This window comes from Pocillopora verrucosa, chromosome 8 (assembly GCF_036669915.1).
Source record: "Pocillopora verrucosa isolate sample1 chromosome 8, ASM3666991v2, whole genome shotgun sequence".
NCBI classification, from domain to species: Eukaryota; Metazoa; Cnidaria; class Anthozoa; order Scleractinia; family Pocilloporidae; genus Pocillopora; species Pocillopora verrucosa.
Window position 1 is genome coordinate 16,695,777 of NC_089319.1, and position 24,378 is coordinate 16,720,154.

Genomic DNA, 24,378 nt, shown 5'->3' on the forward strand with positions numbered 1-24,378 from the left:
CTTTTTCTTTGACGGCAGCTTCAGGTCTGTCCTGTGATAGATCTAGACTAGAGATCAAGTCAATGATAAAATCGTCAGTAATTCAAACACAAATTAGTCGAACACTTGAAGGTTTCTTTGACGCTGATATGGAAAAGCAATGTGTCGGGTGAAAGTCCTTTTCACAAATTGTTCAACCATAATCGGGGAATTCAATTATGTTCATTACTGTCTAAGCAACAACGGAAGAAATATAGATGTATAGATTCATCACAGTGAGTTTCCTCAACAACGAAGAAACCTCGAAACAAGTCAAACAATTTTAAAAATTCATTAGAATAACTTTTTTTTAAAAACTGATGCTTGTGTTCAAGTTAACAGTCAAGTTAAAAATAGTCGTGCGGAATACTACGTCCGCGGCACGACACATCCTAACTTAAATATGCGACGACATTGGTCCACCAAGGGGGAAAACAATAGTGTCCAGACTTCCTTTCCACAAAACACTGATAATATCCCCTGAAATACCTCCCCCCCGATCATGGGCTAAATCATAACTTCACACGTTATTCAACGTGAATCATGGTTTATAACCACGATTTTACGGTAAGACACTTAAATGATTAACTAATGTAGTACGGAAAAACTTTATTGATAGTGATAAACATAGGTGCTCCAATTACACCTAGCTCTGGCAGCTAGTCAAAAGCTGTTAAAATGTTAATTAGTACTTTATAATAATGACAATGATGACAATAGTACACCATAAACCTGTCATACAACTCGGAATGTAACTGATTAAGATATCTTTTCTAAAGTACATCGCACTTGAAATTGTTAACTTATCAACGTTTTATTCCTTGAGAGTAACAATAAGTTTTCCAGTTCACTTAAACCGTACGAATTCATTTCAATAACTGTGCATCAACAAACTAATAGACCTCAGCAAGGAAAGGACAATTCATCTCAACATTCGCTTTATAGTATTTAGCTTGTTGACCTGAAGATGAAGATCATAAACGGCAGAATTACCGAAGGTGGATACCTTAACTTAAACTGCCACAAACCTCTCTTCATTCAGGGAGTAGTATTGTTTAAAAGTGCGTTGCTAACAGAGTAATTTTCCAACAAAAGGGTTAACCCAACCAAACTCAACGTGTCTGTAAAACGGAACGGAGATTCAAATCAAGTAACTTAACTAAAAAACCGTAACATTTTATAACAAAATGGCAGAAAGGTACATCTTTCGCCATTCTGAAAAGTTTTCAATGACCTCGTGAGAAAAAATCATATCAATTTAAAATTTCAAAACTACTGATTTCCTTCGTCTATTTCAAATGTTCAAGTGTCTATATAGCTTAAGTTCAGCCGCCTAATGATAAAAGGGTTTTCAAAAATTTTCTTAACCAGCTATAACTAGTATAAATTAACTATGATGTAAATATTAATAACAAAAAAAAAATTAAAGCTAACATTTTCGTATGTACAAAATGAATGCTATGTGTTTAAAGTATTTTGAAATATTCCTGAGTTCGGCAACCGCCTCACCATTTGATGTTGGTTCGGAGTTATCTTAATATTTCTGTTTCTATTTTTGCTGTTGCTTTCTTCTTTATTATTTTTTTTTTCCTTTTTATTCCTTTTTTTTCACTACAAGAGCTATTGTGTGCTTTACGCGTAAAAAGTCGCCTAAGAGACGGTGGTTGGTTGGTTGGTTGGTTGGTTTGTTTTCTCAGACCCTTTCAAACGTTTACTGATTTTCTGTCAACCCTTTGTTAGAAGAAATGTCAAGGACCTTCCAGGAATTCTAAGCACCTACTTTACTAAGTCAACATTACTGCTCTTAGAAACTTAATTACATTGTCTAAGTGGTCAATTAAAAATTCAACACCAAAAGTGTCTAAATGATTATTATTAACGTGTTTAAAATCCCTGGAAAAAACCTTCACGTTTTCACAACTGTTGCAACTTCTTTCCGGATATTTTGATATAAGTCGAGGAAATGATGGAGGAGTGATACGAGACTAGTGGTTTGTGACAGGAAATTAAATTCTAGAGCACACTACACGAAAGATTATTAATTAAGACAAAAAAATATGGGATACTCACAGTAGACACAAATCACCCCGATGAAATCCATTTAAGTTTTTGAATTTCTACTATTAGTGTTCAAACTTATCTACTTTTAATGCGATATATTCCATCGATTTAACCTCAAAATATCCTAATGCAAGCGAATTCCAATGAATGAAATGTCCCAGCTACGCTGTGACAGTGTTGATGTCGAGAAAATTAAGATTTTTTTCTTGTAAATAAACCTGCCGTCAGAACGAGCAAGTCATGTTAGGCAAAGCGCCCTTACAGGACTAACTTCTGACGCAGCTCTGATTGGTTTAAGTGACCCGGCACAAAAATCCCTGACAGAACCCTTGTCCATAAGGACTAAAGAGATGTTTTGTTTGACCCTTCCCCGAAGACCAATCCAGAATGGTTAAACCTAATAGGAGCACATGGCTCCTTCTGGCACAGCTCTGCGGATCACTAGAGTACGCACGCTTCCTCATCTCGTCACGGTACAGCACCAAGAGGAAGATGAAAATGTAACTTTTATGTTCTGAGTCTAACAGAACTGGAGATATCATTAAATGTTTCACGTACACTTGAGTGAGAAAAGAGTGACATTCATTGAAATTCCCTTGCATCACTTTTAAACAATACTGCACAGTTAATGAAAAATTTGAATCCGCACCAGCATTGTATTATTCCTGACATACTGCGGCTCACGGATCGACTCAATTGGTGCAAACTCAACATATCCATACCCCTTGTAGTTGCGCGGCGCTGTGGGTCTTTGGAAAGCCAACAGGTTAGGCTTGGCCACCAGTGTCTCACTGATGTGGTGACGGTATTCAGCGCCATCAGACTGATCCAAAATGGACAGAGCAATTCTTCCTGTAAAAGGCCATTCCAGAATGCTGTCATAATCTCCCTGCATCATATGAACAAACAGCGCCACGTGTTTTCCTACACCGCTATCCACGCCGTTTAAGTTGATCCTCATGCATAATTTATAACCGTAAAGACTGGTGTGGAAGGACGGGCTGTGGATTGCAGTCATTACCCCACTGAGGGCATCTTGGCGGCACTGTCGATAGTTGTCTATCTTCCAAATATATGATCCGTTACACAAGCGCCCCTCAACTTCTGACAATTTTGTTTCATATCGGTTGAATCTGATGAAATAACAAGAATTATGCATTAAACACTAGCAAGGCGAGATCCCAAAAGAGCCATATCTTGGGGAGAATAGGGGAGTGGGGTTGAGGGGTCCTTGCAACACGAACAGGCTTTGCTTACGAGCTTCGATGTAAAAGCCCGGCCAAACTCACATATTTCAACACAAAATCTTGCAACATTGTTGCGCGCAACGTGTTGGCCACCCTATAGTAACATGCTGCAACATGTAGCAAGATATTGACTGGTGTTGGATCAAGTTGAAAGTTAGATGTTGTAAGAAGTTGCGCGCGTTTGGCCAACTCCTTTACAACATCTCACAACACGATCCAATAATGTTGCAAGATGTTACGTTGACATGTTACGCGTGCTTGCCCGGGCCTTAGGGCTTTGCCTTCTTAATAGATGTTGTTTGCCGTTTGTAATTAACTCCAGTCGCGTTTGGGAACTTTGAGTAAGGCATCAAGAAATTCTTTAAATATAATTTGTCTAATTGTATACCTCCGTACACTTAAAAACTTTCACAGCCGGTTGATTGAATTATTGGTAGCTTCCGCTTTCACATCAAGCAAAAGTTGTTTTCTACGTTCTCCGGTTATGGGATGCCAATTGCATTTTTATCATTTGGAGTGGTTATATGTATTTATTAGATTTCAAACTTCGAATGTTGCATTTCTAGTGTTCTGATTGATTCACTCAACTCTGTTTATCAGCTCACATTCCGAGTCACCTTAAATGGAAATTGCACAGCGCCAACTCAACTCAACCAAGATATAACCCTTTCCTCTTTGGTAATATATTTATATGTACGATTAATACTAATACAACGAAATCATGCTCTCAATGGGAAATATTCCAATTCAAATACAGAATTGTTTACTAACCTCAAAGTCAACTCTTGGATCGGCCTTTCCTGTCTCATACGAGTCTCCTCGAGCTGCCTCTCGAGATGATGTACTATATTGCTTAACTCGGCTACCTTGCGTCTCAATTCGTCAATCTCCTCTCGCTGAGTCTGAGTCCTGCTTGACAAGTCATGTAGATATCCTTCTTGACTCGCCTGCTCTCGAGGAAAAGCCTCCGCCCCACCCCTAGATCGCCCTGTACCACTCGCATTCCTCTGACCCCTCATGGTATTGCTTCCTGATTCGGCACCCAGAAACTCTCCCAGTTTCTTAGCCATGTCCATTGTGTGATTTGCCATCTGCTCAGCAACATGTGTAAATACTAATGGTCGTCGACCCTATCAAAATTTTGAATATTTACTTTTGTCTATAATCGAATACCGGAAAACATGAATTTTAACGCACGGTCGGAAGAGTGACAGTAATTCTTTGGAAAGAAACAACATTTTTAAACTTGCAAAATTACTGACAGTAAAGATAACGTAAAAAAAATTATATCAATAATATTAATAATAATAATTATAATAATAATAATAATAATAATAACAAATGGATAAATCGAGGTGTTTTAATTGTTGGTTTTAAGTTGTTTTTAAGAAATTGGTGTGACCACTCGTCACGTTTGTGCACGCATTCGCGCGCACCTTTGATCGGACAAGGCTTTGCATGTATACTGGCGCTTACAATGATCCAAGGCCTGTCATGACTCCAATCAGTATAGCGTAATCTTACGTCGTTATTCTACAAGTATTCTTTGAGTGAGAATTCAAATGGTAAAACGACCACTTGCAAGAAGGTCAAACTAAAAAATATTGTTTCTTTCACAAGAATTTCAACATAGCATGCTTGCCCCATTCAACTTCTGTTGAACTGTCATGGTCTATTTAGGAAACAACGAGAGTGCTGTCCAATAGCCCGGGTCAATTTAATCTAAAGGTGACCAATTTTTCTCTTTTGTGACGGACGCATAAGATTTTACTGATGCTCTAAATTCGTGTTAAAAGTTGACGTGATTGTGTTGGATTCCATCGGTGCACGTGGCGTGAAATGCTTCTCTCTCAGGAAACAGGACATGTCATGTAAAGGGTGGTTTAAACACGAACACAGTTCAGGTTCAATAAGAATTTCTTCCTTGTCTTCATGTTCTGTCACAGTGAGTTACAACTGCTTATTAGTACAGATGATCGGAGTTTAATAGTGCCACTATTAGGCTGACGTTGAGGCAGTGAAGCGTTTTTCTTCAAAAGTGACCATTGGACCGCCATCAATAAGCTAGAGTTCCTCTGGCCTGCGCCTCTTGAGCTTCTCTCGTGCTTCCCATATTTTAAGCGTACATCCATGCCTCGATATACGCACGTGAAGCTCGAGATAGTTTTTTCAAGAAGACTATAGTGTGAGGTTTTGTGATGTTGGAAGTTTCCACGAGAGTTTATACATTCCAAAATACTTCAGCCATGAGACAAAACTTCAAAGTGTTACAATAAATAGAACAGTCTATGAATTGATGGCTGGCTAACGTACTGACTCACTGAATCTCTGACTTATTGACAAAACAGCTATATGACTGACAGACTGACTGAGTGACCGAGCTTCTCGATGACTAACATTTCGTTTCAAGAGTAAGTCACTTTGCCAACCTCTGACCACTGAGGACATGCACTCGGTATTTTTTATCGTGGATTACAGAAAACAGCTAGTTTATATCACAAACAAAAAGACTCGACAGAATGAGATTATTTCCTTGTCCAAGATATTTATTACTCCTGTTTTTATTTACGAAGGAATTTGCGACCAAAAATGACTTTTTCCCCTCTTTTAGTAACCAGTAAATAATTCCTTCCACGTACCTTAAATTTACATCCCACAATTTCAAAGGGGCATTCCATATCCACTTCCAGGCATTCCTTCTCCAGATGTACCTTCATCTAAAGAGAACATTTGAACAATGAAAGTTGTAGCCCACACTTATGTTCACTAAACATTGTCCTCTTTCACATCTCTACCGATGAATTTCACGAATAACCTTCACTTTCCGAAGACACGTATCAAAAAGACAGCGACAACGGCAACGATAATTTTCCGGAGACTAGAGAGGAAATTGCGTCTTTTTCCTCAATAGTAAAGCACAAGACGTACCAAGTTCAAGGAAAAACTAAAGAGCTTCTTGGAGAGCAGAATAAAAACTAACAGTTAACAAAAATTACAAGTTTGGATGGCGAAATTGGCAAATTTGGCAAAATCTGTATTTGAAAAGATATCGTATATGATACGTGCCGTGGAGAGCAACGAATATGGTAAAAATGGACAATTTTGCAAAAATGGCAAAAAAAAAAGGAAAGAATGATCATTATACCAAAACCTGTAATGGTTGGTTAGGAAAATTTTAAATTGTTTTCAATATTAAAGCATCAATTGCAAAAGAAGAGTGTTGTTATATTATATGATACAGCTGCAATTATTTGGTATTTGGGGAATTGTTTTAGAGACCTTATGTCAGGAATAACCCTTCCATTCAGTAAGCATTCATGTAATACACCAATCTGAAGAACTGTCGTCATACATCTAGCTGCCTCTGGGATTAATAACAGTTATAAAAGCAAAACAGAACATCTACTTTGTCTGTCTTCATTAACTAGTTAAGTAAGCTTATGGTAAGAGTGGAACAAAAATAACTATAGAATAAAGTACAGCTGTAACTATTACTGAGAATAATCTTAACTTACTGTGTAACACTAGACACTGAGGTTTGAGTAAACCTTTTCCTGGCTGAGTCAGTATGGAACAATAGCAAGGCACATGAATCAACACCACGTTTTTCATAACCACAGTTTTCATTTCAACTTACCAGTCCTCTCTGTATGTCCTCTTTCCTACACATCTCACACTTCACAGGAAATTGGGGACACTCCTCATAATGGTGCTGAAAACAAGAGGGAGAAACCTTTGATATGCTTGCAAACCTTTTGTGAAGCTTTGCAGGCATATCACTTAAAGATGTCCCAAGAAAGTTTCAGATTGTTATCATTAAGAGCCTCTCTGTCAATTTAACCCTTTCTCCTTGCTTTATCTATATAATATCACGCTGACAAGTGATGAGAATCAAGAAAAATATCAATTATGGGATTACTAATTGATCCAATCACAAATCCTTCAAACTAACAAGATGAGAATAGTTTGGCAGACAGTAAGGAGAATTACTAATGAGATCTTGGGAGTTAAAAAGGTTAACCCTTAAAGTCCCACAAGTGACCAAGACAGAATTTCTCCTTACACTATCACTACAATATCAAGCAGACAGGTGATGAGAATATAGGAAAATATCAATCAGGGGATTATTGGTTGATCCAATTCCAAATTCTCCAAACTAACATTATATGAACTGTATAGCAGACAATAAGGAGAATTACTAATGAGATCTTGAGAGTTAAAGGGTTAAGAAGCTTTAAGGAGAAAAAGGAAGCTGACCTTAAAAAATTAAAACTTATGTAACCAATCTCGATTTTCTCTTCAGTATTAACATAAAACAAAGGGGATGGGGGTCCAACCCTCATGGTAAAGGGGAGGGAGTTGGCAAGGAATAGTGAAGCATTCCATCACAAATAATTTTAAATAGTTGCATACCAACACTTCTAACCCAAAGGCCTTAATTGAAGTCTGAAGACTAAGGGAACCATGGTCCAACAAACACAGCCTGGGAACTGTGACCACAATCAACACAAACCTCTAAGATATCCCACTTTATCTCTTCTTTACAATACTTGCAAGGTTTTGTCCTATTAGGACAAGCTTTCTCCAGATGTTCTTTGAGATCCTTTCTTTGCATTTCTTCTCCACAACTTTTAGTACACTTGATATCGACAAATGGGCACTCATTTAAATGTTCCTAAAAAGTAAAATGAGACAATTGATATGTATTTAAATCCTAATGAGATTGTTTGGTTGTGTTGGTGGGCAATAAAAGTAAGTTTGCATCTAAGACAGACTCAAAGTGTAACCAATTCTTGCATGCATGCATGCATGCATGCATGCATGCATACATACATACATACATCCATCCACTTTATTTATGCAACATAATGGTTGAAGCTGGTGCTTATAGGGCCATGCATCTAAGTACTATGTTTACAATAATTAACGAGTTATGAAATACTGAATACTGTATACTAGATACTGAGGCCACTAAAAATATACAAAATTGTCATTACTAAAATGAATAGTTAATGGGGATGTCGCTTTGAAATGAAAGTCTCTTAGTCCATGAATCTCAATTAGTTTAAAATCCATAGAATTAGAATTAGACTAGAATCTTTAATCCAATCAACTTCACTTTGATAATAAACATAGATGTACTATTGTGTCAATGTCTTAATGCATACATAGCCTGGAAAATGAAGTATAAAAAGAAGAGGCACAGCTTTATCAACAAAAACAGTTTACATGTTCTTCTTGTTAAAAGTCTCTCATCATGAATTAAATTTTAAACACCAGCTAGTATCTATTTATAACGTATATTAATGTGGTCTCCTGCAAGCAAATATTGATAACAATCATCATAGAGTGTAAATTAAAATCATAGTTCATTATCAGATACCAGATACCTCTAGCTTGCCAAGAGGTCCCTTCCAAGGACAGTCACGTTGCTTTTTCATTCGGCATAACACAGGCTGACTCAACATTTCACGCTTTGCAAAGTTGTCTGGATTAAGCTAAACAGAGAGTTAAGTCAGTAGGAATTGAATGGAAGAAACAACCCATTCTAACACACTAAAAAGAAAAAACTGTACAATGTACTTAAGACACTTACACCCTAACATCAGCATGTATATTCTCCATACTGTTCTTTATACATTTCTTATAGCACTGATAAGGGGAATTTTGTTGAAAATCGAGAGCTTTTCAATTTTGTGATATTAAAGGGTTAAGGATACACAAAGGAAAAAGATTTCCATATCATAATTGTTAGTTTCATTCACCTATTACAGAGTAATGTTATCAGTTGTTCTACAGCTCTGTCACTTTGGTCTCTGTACAAAAGGTTGGCATAAAAAAGTAGTCTCAGATATTTGAATTGCTCCTGTTGAAGGGGTGGCACTTAATTTTTTTGTCTACATTTTGGTGACTCTCTTCCTAGTGCCCCATTTCCACCAGGATTAACTTCACTGACTTCACCATCCACAGGATTTTTGGCTTTGAAAGAATTTTAAGTGCATCTCTCAACTTGTTTATCCTCTCTCTCAGCAACTCTGCAACTCACAGATTCTCTAATTTCCTTGCCTATTAATTCAATATTGCCCATCTGAGCTTTTAAATCCAAAAGACAATGTCAATTTTTCTCTTTGGCTGCTTTGGAGGTAAATAGTACTTTCTAATCACCTCCAAAAGTAAGTAAACAGGATGCTTCAAAAGCAAAATTCACAGTGATCATTCAAGTTCCCATGGCAAGTAGGAAAACATTTGTCAAATAAATTTGAAGTAACCACAGTCCTGTAGCAATAAGTAACATTATCATTACAAAATGTTTACATTCAAAAGTTAAAGTGAGATAAACATGTGCATAAAATGTTATGTGCAATGTCCTGTTGCAAAATTGTTTTCTTGATTTTCCATTTTTACACCTTCTCCTCTGGCTACTAATGTCATTTGGAAATCATTTTCAGTAGCCAACTGTTGAATCTACAAGAAGTTGAGATGGAGCCTTGGTACACCAATCATGATCATTGTAACTGTTACTACCATTATGACATTAATAAGAAGATCACCAATATTATCATTTTGTCATTACTGTAATTAATATCAGAACCATTAATTGCAAAATAACAATATTACATATATTGCCCAAATCTTAGTTTACCTATATTTAGTTCTGATTACTACAATTTAACAGATATGTGGTTATTTAACAGTTCAAGTTACACTGGTGCAAACACAACAGGCTGAACATTATTTACAGACAGTTAATTTGCAGACATTCATGTATAAGAGTTATATAATGTACGAGGTCTGTTCCTCCTTGTGTTTTCTACTTGTTTGATCATTCATATCCTAATATGGTTATGATAAATGTTTAATGGCAATGTTTTGAGTACTGTAAATTTACACTTAGGGTCACCAAGTGACAAGGTTGAAGGAATGCGCACAACAAAACCACTTGATCATATTGCCTTACAAAAACTGGCTAGGTAGTTGTCAAACGTTGCGATGAACAACACTACAATTACTGATCATACCTAAAGTATATCAATTATATGTTCATTTTTGCATTTCCAATATGCAAATATGAAAATATGGCATTAAATGTGGTAATTTAATCATTCTCAACTTCATTCATTTTTCAAAAGTCTGAATGTTTCAAAAAATTCCTAAATAAACTGGAAAAAGCAAATGCATATTTAAAACTTAGCTTTAAGGGTAAATTACCTTTCTTTTGTTACAAGCTTGATATGTGATTCACATAAAGATGATTAACATCAATATTACACAAGATACACTATGGACTTACCAGCAAAACCAGTTAATAATTTTAATATCAATACATGTACTGTTTCAGTGTGTTGTTGTTTCATGCTAATCACTTTTATCTGTGATGAAACCCCTCAATAATTTCCTTTGTGGGTCTTCAATTTCAAGACCTTTTTACAATCACAAAAAATGAAATTCAGTATGAATAAGGTAATAAGCTGAATAATGTACGCATTTTGATTGGTCTTCTCAGTAACTATAGAAGGAAAGAAACAGATTCCCTCACTTCTAATCACTATCATTATCTTGCTTCTTTATAATTTAAGACTATATGTTTCTATTGGTCTGTTCAGTGCTAGATCACAAGACTCCAAAACTGTGATAAGAACAGTAGTCACACACTCAGCTGCACCTTATGTGCCCCTTTTTTGTTCTCACCACAATTTGACTCTAACTCTGGTCTATTACTGAACAGATGCACATTAACATGGAATCTATTTGTTACCTCCTGCACCACTGAAATTTGTCATTAAGATACCCATTAACCTGGTTAAGATCACAGCAGCAGAAAATGAAAATGGTTCTACAGACCTGTGATTCGCTTAGGCGCTCATTATCTACAGGGCATTTGGGGCCAGCATCCCTAGTGGTGAAAAAAACAACATTGTTATAGCATAGTATGGCTACTGCAATTTTAAACCACCATAAATTCAGTCAGTTCCACAAATTTGGAACCATCTTTAGCTTACACAGTAATCAGATCCTTGTGTTTGCACACAGATTTCTGGAATTGTCATAGGGCAAACATTGCAACTCACAAGGAAATGTATGGTGAAAGGTTGTTTCAATGCCTAAAAAAGCTTTTTTGGAGAGAGATTATTCACTCTTTTATCAGAAATAAATTTGGGTTATGCTGATAGAAGGATCTTCTGTTTCCTTAAATTGCCTCTAATTCTGCTCTTTGCTCGTCAACACAATCTCTTTTGGTCATTCCAAGGGTCAAATGCTTTTTTAAATGTCAAATATCAAATGTTTTCCCCCTTTGCTTGAGCTGCTCCTGGCTAACTTAAAACATTTGTTTTTGGGAAAGCATTTAGTAGTCATTTGTGGTCCTTAATTTAGAGCTCTTTTTAACCCCTCAGGGACTGTGGGAAGGGGTTTCTCTCCACTTTTTTAGACATGACACGAGTTTTTGCACTGTAACTTTTCTAATGCAATAAAACCCCATGAACCCATACATCTCCGAAAAGCACTTTCCTTTAATGCTAAAATGTACTTAACCTGTCTTAAATGAAAAATTGGACAAATCCAGACATGCAAATGAAACAGTTTTTTCAAAACTTGTTGAGTTGCGGGTAATAACATTTTTTTTTTTGGCGCATGGATTTTTCTTAATATCAAGTGCTATAATCTGTGGGGGAATGTCTAAAGCACCCAACAGTATCAAATTATGCAAATCTTTTTGGAGTAGAAGTGGATAGAAAATTTAAATTTCATAAAAAGTATAAAAATCTGTTCATGGCTCAGTTCAATCTATCATTATCATAACGTAAGAAACATAACTTTGCTGTGCATGCAAGGAGCCATAGTTATTTATGTTGACCTCCTCTGTGGAGGTCAGCCTGGTCCAGCAATTGGTCTGCCAGTCACATCTTCGAGTCTCTTAGCAGAATTATTTCGGTCAGGATCATCAAAGAGATGTTCTTACAACATGTGGTATTTCACGAAGCAAGGTGCTGGATACAACAATGGAGACTTGTCTGATTGGCTTAGAGCAACTCAAACATAATGGTATTCTATTGGCTAATCCAAAAAGCCATTTGAAGTGCAGGAAACCGAGATTGGAGGAGTTTTCCTTCCATTAGACTTTGGTCATTGTTTTTTATGGAGACAGTGCTACCATGGTGAAAATCTGACATGGTAGTCACAATCATTAGGGCCTAATGATCACCATGGCAAACTTGATTCATCCCTAATCAAAATGACAGTGAGTGATCTTAAAACTCATGCAAGCTTGCATGAGTGCCGATCAAGAGTTAAATTTGAGGACAGAGATTTGTTTTTCATCTTTTAAAATGCAGTTCTTCGATGTTGTTTGGGGGTGGCAAAGCATAGTAGTTACCGTAAAGAATAAAGTAAGTTTACCTGGAATAGAATTGCATAAAGTTGGTCTTCCTTTGAAATAATAGTCATTTCAAGTGAAGAAACGAAAAACTTTGCACCTGATGAATTGGACAAAACAGCACCATACTCACAGGTTTCACAGTCTCCTCTGCAAAAATTAGAGTTATGATCCAAAACCAACACAGGTAGGTGATCTTTTAGTGGAAATTCAAAATGATAATGGTTTTTCAACTGGTTTTGGTCATTCAGAATGAACCATGACCTCGAATGCTGACCTTTCATAGCACAAGTGCCAAGCAACAATCTGTTTTCCTCACATAGAATTATTTGGCTTCAAGTGCCCTTGACTTTTGTCTTGGAAAGTGATACACAAATTCTAAACAACTAGTAATGGGTCTTTTATCAAAGAAGAGCTCTGTAAGTATGAGCAATTACAAAAAGTGGCAAGGCCCAGAAAAAAAAAGGTGCAGGCATGACACCTTAGTCCAGAACAGAGTGAAATTTGCATTATGGGTGGAGCTTCATTTGATCCTTGTTAAGTCCATTGGTTAATTCATTTTCAATTTTTAGACTTCAGTTGTCATAATATAATAATCAATGAGTCTAATCAACATATTTGTGAAACATAATTGCTTCCCAGTGATGTTAAGTAATTACTGAAACAACATGCCAATGAATATGGCTGCATAAAACACGTATCGTTTCTAGTTCTTTACATTTCTTGAGGCTAAATATCTGAAATGGAAGAGTGATACAGCAATTGCCTTAATCCAAGTATAGAATTGTAAATAAGGATTTAGGAGACCTTAAAAGTTTAAACTTTAAAGTGGCAAGGCGTGTGAAAGGCAAAAAAAAAATAATAATAATACAAAGTCCAGCAACCAGTCAGAGAGCAAAGCATTCAACATGTTTATCCCTACCTTTAGTTACAGTACCACTTCCATCAACTATTTACAATCTATTGACAGTTTCTAGTGTCAAATTCTACTTCTTACATTTGCACACATGTATATGCTTATTTATAAGATTACAAGATTAAGTTTTTACTGAGACTTGCAATTTTGTATAATTTTATAAAGATCTGTTGTCAAACATTTAAAATTATACAGAATATCAGTACGCAAATACCTCTATACATACAACAAACATTGTTTTCAGAGCTTGAACACTTTTCAGGAGGGCTTCTTCAGCAAAAGCAAAAAATGTTCTACCAGTTAGGTTAATTTGCAACATAACATTGGAGGTTAATTATAACATGATTTGAGATTGTGGTTGTAACCCAGCAAAAACATCAGACAGTGCTAAAAGAGTTGTCCCTGGTCAACCAGTGCTTAACAAACTACTGGGTTGAGTACAACTGTTTTGATTTTTATCATTATTGATACAACAATTATTATTTAAATCACTGCATAAATTTTTTTCCCCACTTAACATTTAAGCCTAAATGTGTAAAATAAGTAATATAACATCTGAATTACATACAGCTGTTGTATTCAACATGGTGTTGATATTCATACCATGTTGCTATCGAATTGTGTCAAATGGCTAAAAGGAGCCTATTTTGTAACAATCCATGTGGGCTTGTTTGGACTTATCTATGCGACATGTTTTAATACATTAACCATCATTGTGTAATTTTACTGTTATTGGAAACTTGATTCAAATTGTTTTGATTTTCTCCTAAAAATTTGAAATCATACCTAAATTGGATAATTAGCACTTTCAATTTTTAATACCTTTCTATTACCAGATACCATCAGCTAATTTTCCCCTTCCTTTAGACCTTTATCAGAACACATAAAAGCAACCTTAAGAGCTGGATAAGAATAGTTAATGGGAAAAGATGCTGAATTAAGAAACCAACCTAAAAGCTGTGAGTAGTATAGTTAGGAATGGAACAAAATTAAAATACAATAACTAAAGCTCACTTGAAATTTTAAATTTGGGAAGAATTGGACTCTAAAACGTGTCAAAGAAAGAGAAAATATCATGGTTAAACAAATTGAATTGAAGCAACAACATCATCTGCAAGCAACATCTTCTGACCATTTCTCTGACCAAAAGTTAAGAAAGGGGTTCAGGTATTCCGCTGACAAGTAACTACGGTGAAAAAACAATGACAAAATTATTTCAACACACAAAGAAAAAAATTACCAGAAACAAATAATTTGATTCCCAGATTGGAATTTAAAGCCTCTCATATCCCTAAGCAGTGTGGACCTTAACAAAGACATTGTTTTAATTCCGTCTTCTTTTTGCTGCCAAACCTGCATGATTATGTGACACTAAAAGCAATAAAAACAATTCATGAAAATTAACATAATTACATAAAAACTTTATATACCACATTCCCCCTTCTCTATGCCAATCAAAATCCTGATGAACAGCCACAAAACCAGCAACTATAGCTTTTCAACATGCCTATGGGATAAAACAAGCAATGGATTCCATTCCTTTAACTGTTTATCACAAAATGATCAGCACATACTTAATATGAAAGAGAAGAAAAGGAAAATTAAAATCATGATCTATATTAACATTTCTTTTTCTTTGATATCATGCTTTTCATTGTGGTATTTTCTAAGCTGATGTATGTTATTACACCTGGTAAATCTCACTTACGGAATAAATGATTGTCTACCAAAATGGACTTACCTTGAGGTCTGGCTCAAACCTCCATTATTTGAATTTTGGATCTCCAAACTATCCTGATTTTGAGAACAAAATTACTAAACTACACCGAACTACACCAACAACAGAAAGAGCACCAAACTACATCAACCACACTAAACACATCACTCTGTATCAACATTCCATTCGACAAGAACCACAAACACCACATCAAAGGGAGTGAGGTTCTCTGTCCAATCCCTTACAGCCAAAAATTCAATGTAGAGAGCCATTTCTTTGATTTCAGCAGGCCCCAAGGCAGCAATAATGGCCCCCATACCAAAGAGAGTGTGACTTTCTAAACGGCATAACTCCCAATTAGGTCTTACCATAATTAGCAAAGATTTGTCTGGCAACAAGATCAGCACTGCTGCAAGCTTGTTGTGATCTAGTCTTGTCACCAGTTGCTGAAGAGTATCTGCAAAAAAAAAAAAGCTGTTGAACTGGTACTGGTCACCACATTTAACCACACCCAAAAACCCAAGCTGAGGATGATTTCTTACCTCAGGGGTACTGTAGGTTGGCCACTGGTTGCTAAGCAGATTGTAGCTCTGATTTCCATAAATCATAAGCTACTTGAAAGCACTGATGAAACCTATTGGCAAGGGTTCCTGTGGTGAAGGCAAAATCCAGTTAGTGGACCTGAAAGATATAAGAATTTAGAGCCCAAATACAGCAATAATTATACATGCATTGCTGCCCAGTTGACCAGCTGTAACTATTGACTGAGACACTTTAATTACCCACATCATTATTGACTTGTCTTTCCTGTACAATTGATGGGCTTTGTGGAAAAGAAGTTGAAAGAGGTGTTAGCATTTGCTGCTTGTCTTCGCACACCATTGGCATGTACAAGATACAGAACAAAGCTCTGATGCACATGAATTAAATGAACACAATGGACAAGATGTAACTGATGCTCCTTGCAAACTCAATGGGTGGCCTTCGTTAATACTACTTCTACTAACCACCTGAACTGATGGTGTTGTTATCTAAATGAACATTACCTGAAGGGTTAAGTTCTGAAAGATTTAGTCAATGATTGCATTCATTGTTGAGATAGGGAGGTCATCATCATCAGCAGCAGTACCATGATCATTTCTATCTCCACTACCTTATCCCTGTTCTCCTTCAATGATATTTTCATCATTGCTGCTGTTTCTTAAAAGATTAAATGATCTATTTGCAGCGAGGGAAAAAGAACTAATTGCATTTTCAATTAAACATTCCAAATTATAGGAATGCCAGCATGCTTCAAAAACTTTCCATGGTACATTGCTTGAAACTGGGCAGTCTGCCAGGTCACACCTATTCTCCTGATCAGGACTGGGCAAGAACTGGAAACCAAGAGGCATGTAGTCTGACCTCAAGTAGTCTTCAAACAAGGCCAGCACATTCCACAAACAAAGGTCTCGTCCTTGCCTTGGTCTTCTAGGCAAGGGGTGAGCTGAGCCAGGAGTATTTGCACTATACACTATACTTATTCACTATACAAAAGTTCAAGAAGAGACTGAACATGCAAAGGCTTAGGCTTATCAGCCAGCTTCTTGCCAGGGAAAATAGAATCATATACCATTCTCATAAATGGCAGGAAAACAATCACAATATACTCACCAGCATTAAGGTCCACATGCAGAGGTCCTAGAATGGAAATGACTGAACTAAGTGGGTGGGGAAAGTGACCCTTGGAGATGTTGCTTGCAGAAATTGTTGCTTGACTGACTTTTTCATACATTATTTGCCCAGGAAAATATTGACCTGGCCAGTCAGCTGGCATTAAAACAACAAACTTAGAGATATTTTCTCAGCTTAGTTTTTAACACAATATCTAGAGCATCTTCATAATAGCACGAAAACTCAACAAAATGAATAAGATTCCTGGTCACAAGTCTCCATTTGTTGCCTGTCCATTACTTGATCAAAGAAAAAACAGGTAATTCTGGGATCACTGAGGCAAATGAACTATTGCACACCTGACTAAAAAACTCATCAGTTCATAATGTACTAACAAGAAGATCAACATCAATACAGGGCATGAAATTAATATTTTTTTTCTGATAGCCACTTGGCTCCTACATTCTTCAAAGTGGCAGCCAAGTGAAAAAAAGTTGGTTGCCATTTTCAAAGACAAACAAAACTTTCTTTTAAGCTGTCAGCATTCTAGATAGACCCTCCAAAATTAAGTTTGGGAAAAGATCTTAAATGTGCTGCAAAGTGGACACTAGGATGGACGATATACAACGTTAAAGCTCACGCCCTGCAATAGTTAGGATTTTAACCTAAATTAACAGAACTAAATGCTACAGCTGGTGCTTCCTTTAAAATTGATGATGATGGTGCACATATGATCCACTTTGTAGCTGGCATTCTCATCTTGGAGTCAATGGTACGAATTTTGTAATCATCTATCATCAGCAACATTGTAAAATTCTTGTTGATGGCTTCTTCCAATGCATTGTTGCACACATAAAATTAGCATCTGCAATAGTTGCCTTAATTTTAGTAATTTCTTTGCTGGAGATGGAAGTACCAAGTTGCTGTTGGGTTTCAATACCATTTTGAGATAGGTTACAAAACTTAAGAAATAAACCATTATCTTCGTGAAAAAAATTACCCTTTGAATAACCAAAACATAACTGATACAAAATTACACACGTGCGTTTCTGATTAAAAAATACCTCTTTCACTTGAATGGTGAGAAGAAGTCATACAAGAGAGGATGAAATTAAAAATATTTAATTGCTGCCCCTGCATTGAAACTAAACTTTAAAAAGTCAGCAGGCTCATAAACTGGTGTTTTCCCCTTCCTTAAACAATGGTTTGGTAATGCTTCTTGGAGTTTTCTGATCTTATCTTTGAAAGTTTGACCTGAAAAAAGAAAATGAAAGGGTGATATTAAATACAGCTCAAGGTAGTGTCTTAATTTTTTTTCTCATAGTAAAGGGCTCGGCTTAAGAAGACTAAACCTTTAACCAACTGACCTGAGGCACAGTTTGGTTTTTCAATGAGAAAAATCTGACACAAAGGTAATTACACAAGGTTTTCCTTGGCTCAAATGGAAACAGGTCTTTCAATTTCAAGTGCGTTGAGTTTTTTCTTTTTCCTTATGTTAAGCTTATTGACATATTCCAATATTTAACCTACAATGACCATATTATTTGTTCATGAAGCAGATTACATGACATTAACAATGAAATTTAAATAAAACACTGACAAGATGCCTGAGACAATGTTTGAGTGTCAATTAAAATGCTTTAATTCATTTCATTTTCAAAGATAACCAACCTGTTGTGTGAAGAAACTCGTCCTTAGCAGTCTCTAGAGAGCTACTGAAGTTTCCGCTTAAGCTGGGGTTGGCTGGTAATTCACTACCTGTTAATAAAAAACAACATCACAGAAAAAAAAAATGGATCACAAAAAGCAAAACAAACAAGCAAACAATGAAATGAGAAAGCACAAAACGAACAAGTTTTGCTTGCTGAAATTAAAGCTTACCTTTCTCGGCTGTTGAACATTCTTGGTGATCAAGAGATGTTGTTTCACCTGGCTTGCTGTGTTCCCTTTGCAATTTATTATAACATTTGGTACACATGTACAAGCCCTCCCAGCCAATGTATCATGTTTTAGAACAAGTTTTTTTGCAGTGTGCTCATTTACTACGAAACTTAACTTTGCGAAAGGTAAGTTAAACAGAGGACTCAGTATTGGGAAAAAGGCCATGTTTGGTGCCTTTGCTCTTCCTCAAAGCCCCTTGCAGAACTTTTTCCCACCATTTATGGTATTCAAAAACCCCCCAAAATTGTATCAATTCTCAAACAAACGATCAAAAGGACCATGAAAAGCCTTCCTTTCTGCTGCCATCTTTGTTTATCATCATTTGCTGGCCATGTGCAGTAAAGAAATCAGACACAAACAGCATTAAGCAGCCGATCATACAAAAGTCTCCTTTGTTGCTGGACACATTTGCACTGGGCAAACTCCATACTCAAAGATTGTTTCCACTCATTGTATGTGTACCTTACATCTTTTGTGAGTGTCGGCTTTTACAGGATGGGGAAACTGCACACAGTTGAAGCGGATATCTGGTGGCTAGGTAACATTTGCTGACAAGGTACTGCTATCTCTTTGAAAAGAATTTCCTGCAATAAGCTGATCCACTGATTTCTCTTTGAAAGCAGCTTGGGTGATGTTTCCATGACCAGCTCCCTTGTACATAATGTATGCATTTTGAGCTGTTACTTAAAGCATGTGTAAAACATTTTGTAGTACCAAATACCAGTTTTTGTCCACAGAGAGTTTTAGTTTCAGATAACATATAACTGAAAACCACTAGAAGTCATGAGACCAGACTCCAGTGGTCACACTCACTGTTCGCAGTCCACATTTGAAATTCAGGAAAGGCAGTTTCAGATAGGTCAACTTCCCTGGCACTTTTCTTCTTTTTGTTTGAAAGTTCTCACGTATGTCCTGTAAATACATGTGATATGAGGTACTTTCTTTTTACCCTATTTGTTTGGGAAAGTAGAAAACCAAACTTGTGGCCACATCTTGTGTTTGAAATGAAGGACTTCCACCCTGTCTGTAATTCAAGATGGTGGCGCACATGTTCTCGTTTATCTGAAATCAGATGGAACCCTAGCATGAAGAGCACATCACTGTTTTTCTTGATTTTCCTCAAGTATGCTTCCATTTTGCTGGCCACCTGTGGAACAAGACTTGCATTTAGCAAGAGAAGTAAGCTGCTACAGACCTGAAAAATGAGCTGAACAGGATAAAATTGCAGAGACTCTCTGTGTAAGTCTTCAGTGATGGTGAAAACTTTGTCAAACTGCAAGGAAGAGGTTGCAAGGAGCAAATGGAGCACCTGCTTCTAAAACATAGGGATAAAGATCCAAAATCGTTGAAGAGGTTGGTTGATTAATTATGTTGGATTTTGACAGTTTACACAAAGCTGTAGTGCTTCAAGTAAAATTTCTGCTGTAAGAGGTTAACAATGGACTGCCTTAACTCTGTTTGATTATCTTGTCTACATTCACTACACTACTCCCACTTTGTCCATGACTGATTTGAGAAAGATAATTAAGTTCTTTCGTTTTCTCTCTAAAAATCTAAATGTTTTTGCAATTGATCTGGCTGTTGGATAATTTTCACTGATATGAAGGCAATAAAGGTACCAATATCCTGGTTGGTTTTAATGACATGGTTTGTGTGAGTAGGGGGAGGAATAGGAGAGATTTTATGAAATGCATTATCCAGTTGAAACAAATGAATTAGAGTTAATTCTTTTGTGTAAGGCAAGGTCAGGAACAGAGGACGAATATGCTGAATTACAGCAGCTATAAGATGATATAGGGAGCCTTCACATAGATATGAGAGAGCTGAAGGAAGAAAAGGCCACCAAAAAAAGATAAGCAACAGCAGATAGATAGAAAAAAGGCAGAGGAGATGAGGAGAGCAGCAGAGGAAGGAGTGCCTCCACTCCAGTTGCCACTGTACCATGGGAACAGACAATATAATCTGGTATTTCCAAAGCATTTTGCGATCACCTCATGTCACCCTTCTCAAACCTATGAAATTAAAAGCTGTACACTTCAAGTGAAGGTTGCTGCCAATTGAATTTAGTCAGTTTTGTGTAAAAAGGCTCAAGCGTGCCTAACAAAAAAAACTGTTACAGGTTTTATTATTTCTAGAATCTATACTTTATCAGCTTTGCAGTGTTTTGTTAAATGGTTTCTATAAAAGAAGTGTGTGTAGGATAATTTGTCCAGAAGGCACCCTATTTTGTTGACAGTAACCTTAATTGTGTCTCAAATCATCTCTGACTGTGACAAGGTAATTGATTGTAAAGATCAGTTAGCACAGGTTAAGTTCATCACTCAAATAGCTTTTCACAGTCATCTTCTGAAACATCCTCCAAACTAAAGCAGAACCCAAGTTTCTTCTCTGTGCAAATGCTGTTTCAAAAATTTCATGTTGTCCTCATCATTGGCTCTTCCAACGGTTGAACTGTTGTCACATTCAATCAGAACATATTCAATAATCTGCTTAAAACTGCACCTAAATTGACAAAAGAGGAGGAAAGATTTTCTTCATTGGCTAATATTGTGTTAAGGAAAGAAAGTTGGACTCAAGTTACCTTTGTGCATTCACCATGTTGTCTTCCCATAGTTCTGTTTGTCATGGCTTTTTTCAGGTGAAATCCAACATCAATCTAAATAGCTGAAAATCTTGAAACTTCTAACTCATAACCTCAAACTGATAACCGCACTTTGAGGTTTTCAGTTTACACACCAAACGTGGATCTAAAACTCTCTTATAAAATGCAAAATCCACAGAATTTGAATGTAGCAATCTCTCAATATTGTGTTTGGAACAATGGAGTTTTTAAAACTAAATTACAAGAACAGGAGGACTTCAAGTTGGGTTTTTCCAGTAAGCCCATTTTTCACCATTTTAAATATCACATCAATGGCTTCATTAAAGTTTACACGTAGGTCTCATGGGGTTCTTATCCAGGATGATCAAATCAAATTCCTGTAGTCACGCTCCTCATTGTCTTCACTATCATTGCTTTCTTCTTCACTTTCTTATACAGATTCTTCACCTTTGTTACTTTCAACATCAGAGGGTGCTTTGTTGTAAGAATCCACATGGGCAAGACAAAGAAAGGCAACAGGGAGATTGTCTTCATCCGCCAAAGTAAATCCAGTCGCTTCTGTAGCCGTCACTTCGAATAATTTCAAATAACTTTCAAATTTTACGCTGAACATATGGTAATGCCATATTTAGAAGGCCAACACAAGATCTACAAGTGATTAAGTGAAAATTCATCCAGCTGTTTTCACCAAAATGAGCCCTTGTATATCATCCAGCAGTTTGACAACAGATTTAAACCCACTTCAAGGGTATATTTGGAACCAACATAATCAAGCTTAGTTGGTAGAGCACTGTACCATTACCACAGAGGTTATGGGTTTAAATCCTAGATGGGCCTGAATTTTTTTCAGGCTTTATTTTCACTACAACTTAAGTAGTGTGATGATTGCTTTCATATTTGTTAGATTTATACCTATTCCCATGGACAGACTGAAAATAACAATAAAAGAGAGGTGACCAAATTTTTGATGTCTGTGGATATAATTCGTCCCAGAGGGATTAGAATGTATGTACTTTTAGTATCTAAATAGTCATTATTACTAATTTATTACATACCAATAAGGTGAGAGAAAATAATAGTACTTCAAATTGAGCATACTTTGCTGCCTGTACAGGTAATCATATAATATTGAATAAATAAGCACAAGTATCAAGGGTAATTTGCTATCTTTGATGAAAAAAAAGAAGAGGTTGGTCATTCCAAATTGCATGAGAAAATTCATGTGATGACTTACTAATAACAAGGATTAAAATGTAACCTAACAAAAAATCATTTTGGAGTTTTAGAATGATTTAATACAACACCATTTCTGCTTTCACCTCTAGCATGATGACAGATTTCGAAATCACTGCACCACGCTTTACAGACCTCTTTTTAGGTCATGCATGTATATGTATGTGTAATGATTACTTTAAGCCAAATTTTCTTAGTTCTTCACAGGCTGCAACCTTGAACATCTACATGCAAAGAAATTTTGACAATAACTAAATTGTTGGCTGCCTGTTTGCCAACAGTTATCATTAAAACTGTTGGCCTCAAGGTTTTTTTTCTATGTACACTTTTGGTTTCCATTTGAGCTAGTAGAAGCTGCATCATAAAAAATATACTTTCGATTTGTTCATTTTAACATGAAACTGAAACAGAAAATGTAATATCAGCCTTTTCTTATATTGTAAAAAGTGCTGACCTCAACCCTCTGAAGTTGTAATCCGTTAAAATAACCCAATATAAATAAATCATTAATCTAATACACCCTTTTCAAAAAAATTCCAGAAAAAAGCCCCTCCTTCTTAGATTCAGGCTGTAAAATCTGGAAATGATATCCAAAATGCATTGCCATTTAGAGGTAAACAGCTTATAACTACGCCACTTAGCATCAAGACTAGGGTCGAATAAAAAATCCTGACAGTAACTGAAAATGAAAACAACAGAGACGATACTCCTGTTTATTGAAAAATTCTTGAAATTTTCTGATTTCCTATATTATTCAATACCAAAGATACCCATCTGAAGTGATTTAATTCCACCCTTTGTTCAGTCGAACTTCAATTTGGCTCCAATAGCCTAGTAAATCGAGGTCCAGGTAACTGAGGTTTAAATGTATCCAACACTTGCTCGGGTTGCATAGGCCATGTGCTTTACTTAAAATGTGTAGTCGCACCGGTATTAAAAATGATGTTCAGTAGTTTGAGTTAAAGTATTAAACAAATGCTCCATTCGTAAAAATATAAGGACGTTACGGTTCGTTGGTAACTGGTGAAAGGAGTATTCAAATATTTAAATTGTTAGGAGATAAAAACCTTACCTTATAGATCGTACTATACAGCCTCTACAGAACCTGTGACCACAGCCTGTCTGCACTGGTTCTCGCAGCCCCAGAAGACAGATAGGACATTCGTATTTGCCTTCCAACGGTGGATCGAAGAATTCGTCATATCCCTCAGATCTCGGTTCAACTTGAACTGATGCAAAACTGAATGGAGTTGCCGATAGACCTTCCAAACTTGGCTCAAATGAGCCTTCTCGAGAAAACTGAGTAGGATGCTCTCCTAGATGAAAGCTACGGTTCATCTTCAACTTAACTTTAACATGTTCTTCCTCAGCTTAACTGAAAATGAAAAATCGTTAGAAGGGGGAGCCCCATATCCCATAATTCCTATAGGGAGAAAACTTCCGCGTCACCTGGCGGATGCGCGGAGGGCCTTGTGTTGAGCCTTTTTCTGGTAGTGACGTACCAATGCCGGAAACAGTAGATATGCAATTCAAATTTAAGAATATGACACTTTGAGCTCAGACCGACGCTTCTAACTCTAAGATGAACGTTTCAAGATGCGGCTTCTACCTTCCTTA

General features: G+C 36.5%; 1 protein-coding gene across 1 annotated transcript; it reads right to left on the reverse strand.

Annotated features, from left to right (window-relative positions):
- Positions 1-607: 607 nt before the first annotated feature.
- Positions 608-24,165, reverse strand: LOC136283166 (TNF receptor-associated factor 6-like). The gene is made up of 8 exons (XM_066171536.1): positions 23,834-24,165; positions 11,169-11,220; positions 8,717-8,824; positions 7,840-8,001; positions 6,964-7,038; positions 5,966-6,043; positions 4,098-4,456; positions 608-3,212 (listed from the first exon to the last, which is right to left on the reverse strand). Exons 1-8 carry the CDS (start codon positions 24,097-24,099, stop codon positions 2,705-2,707), a joined length of 1,608 nt encoding a protein of 535 aa, XP_066027633.1. The 5' UTR covers positions 24,100-24,165; the 3' UTR covers positions 608-2,704.
- Between the last annotated feature and the right edge of the window lie 213 nt (positions 24,166-24,378).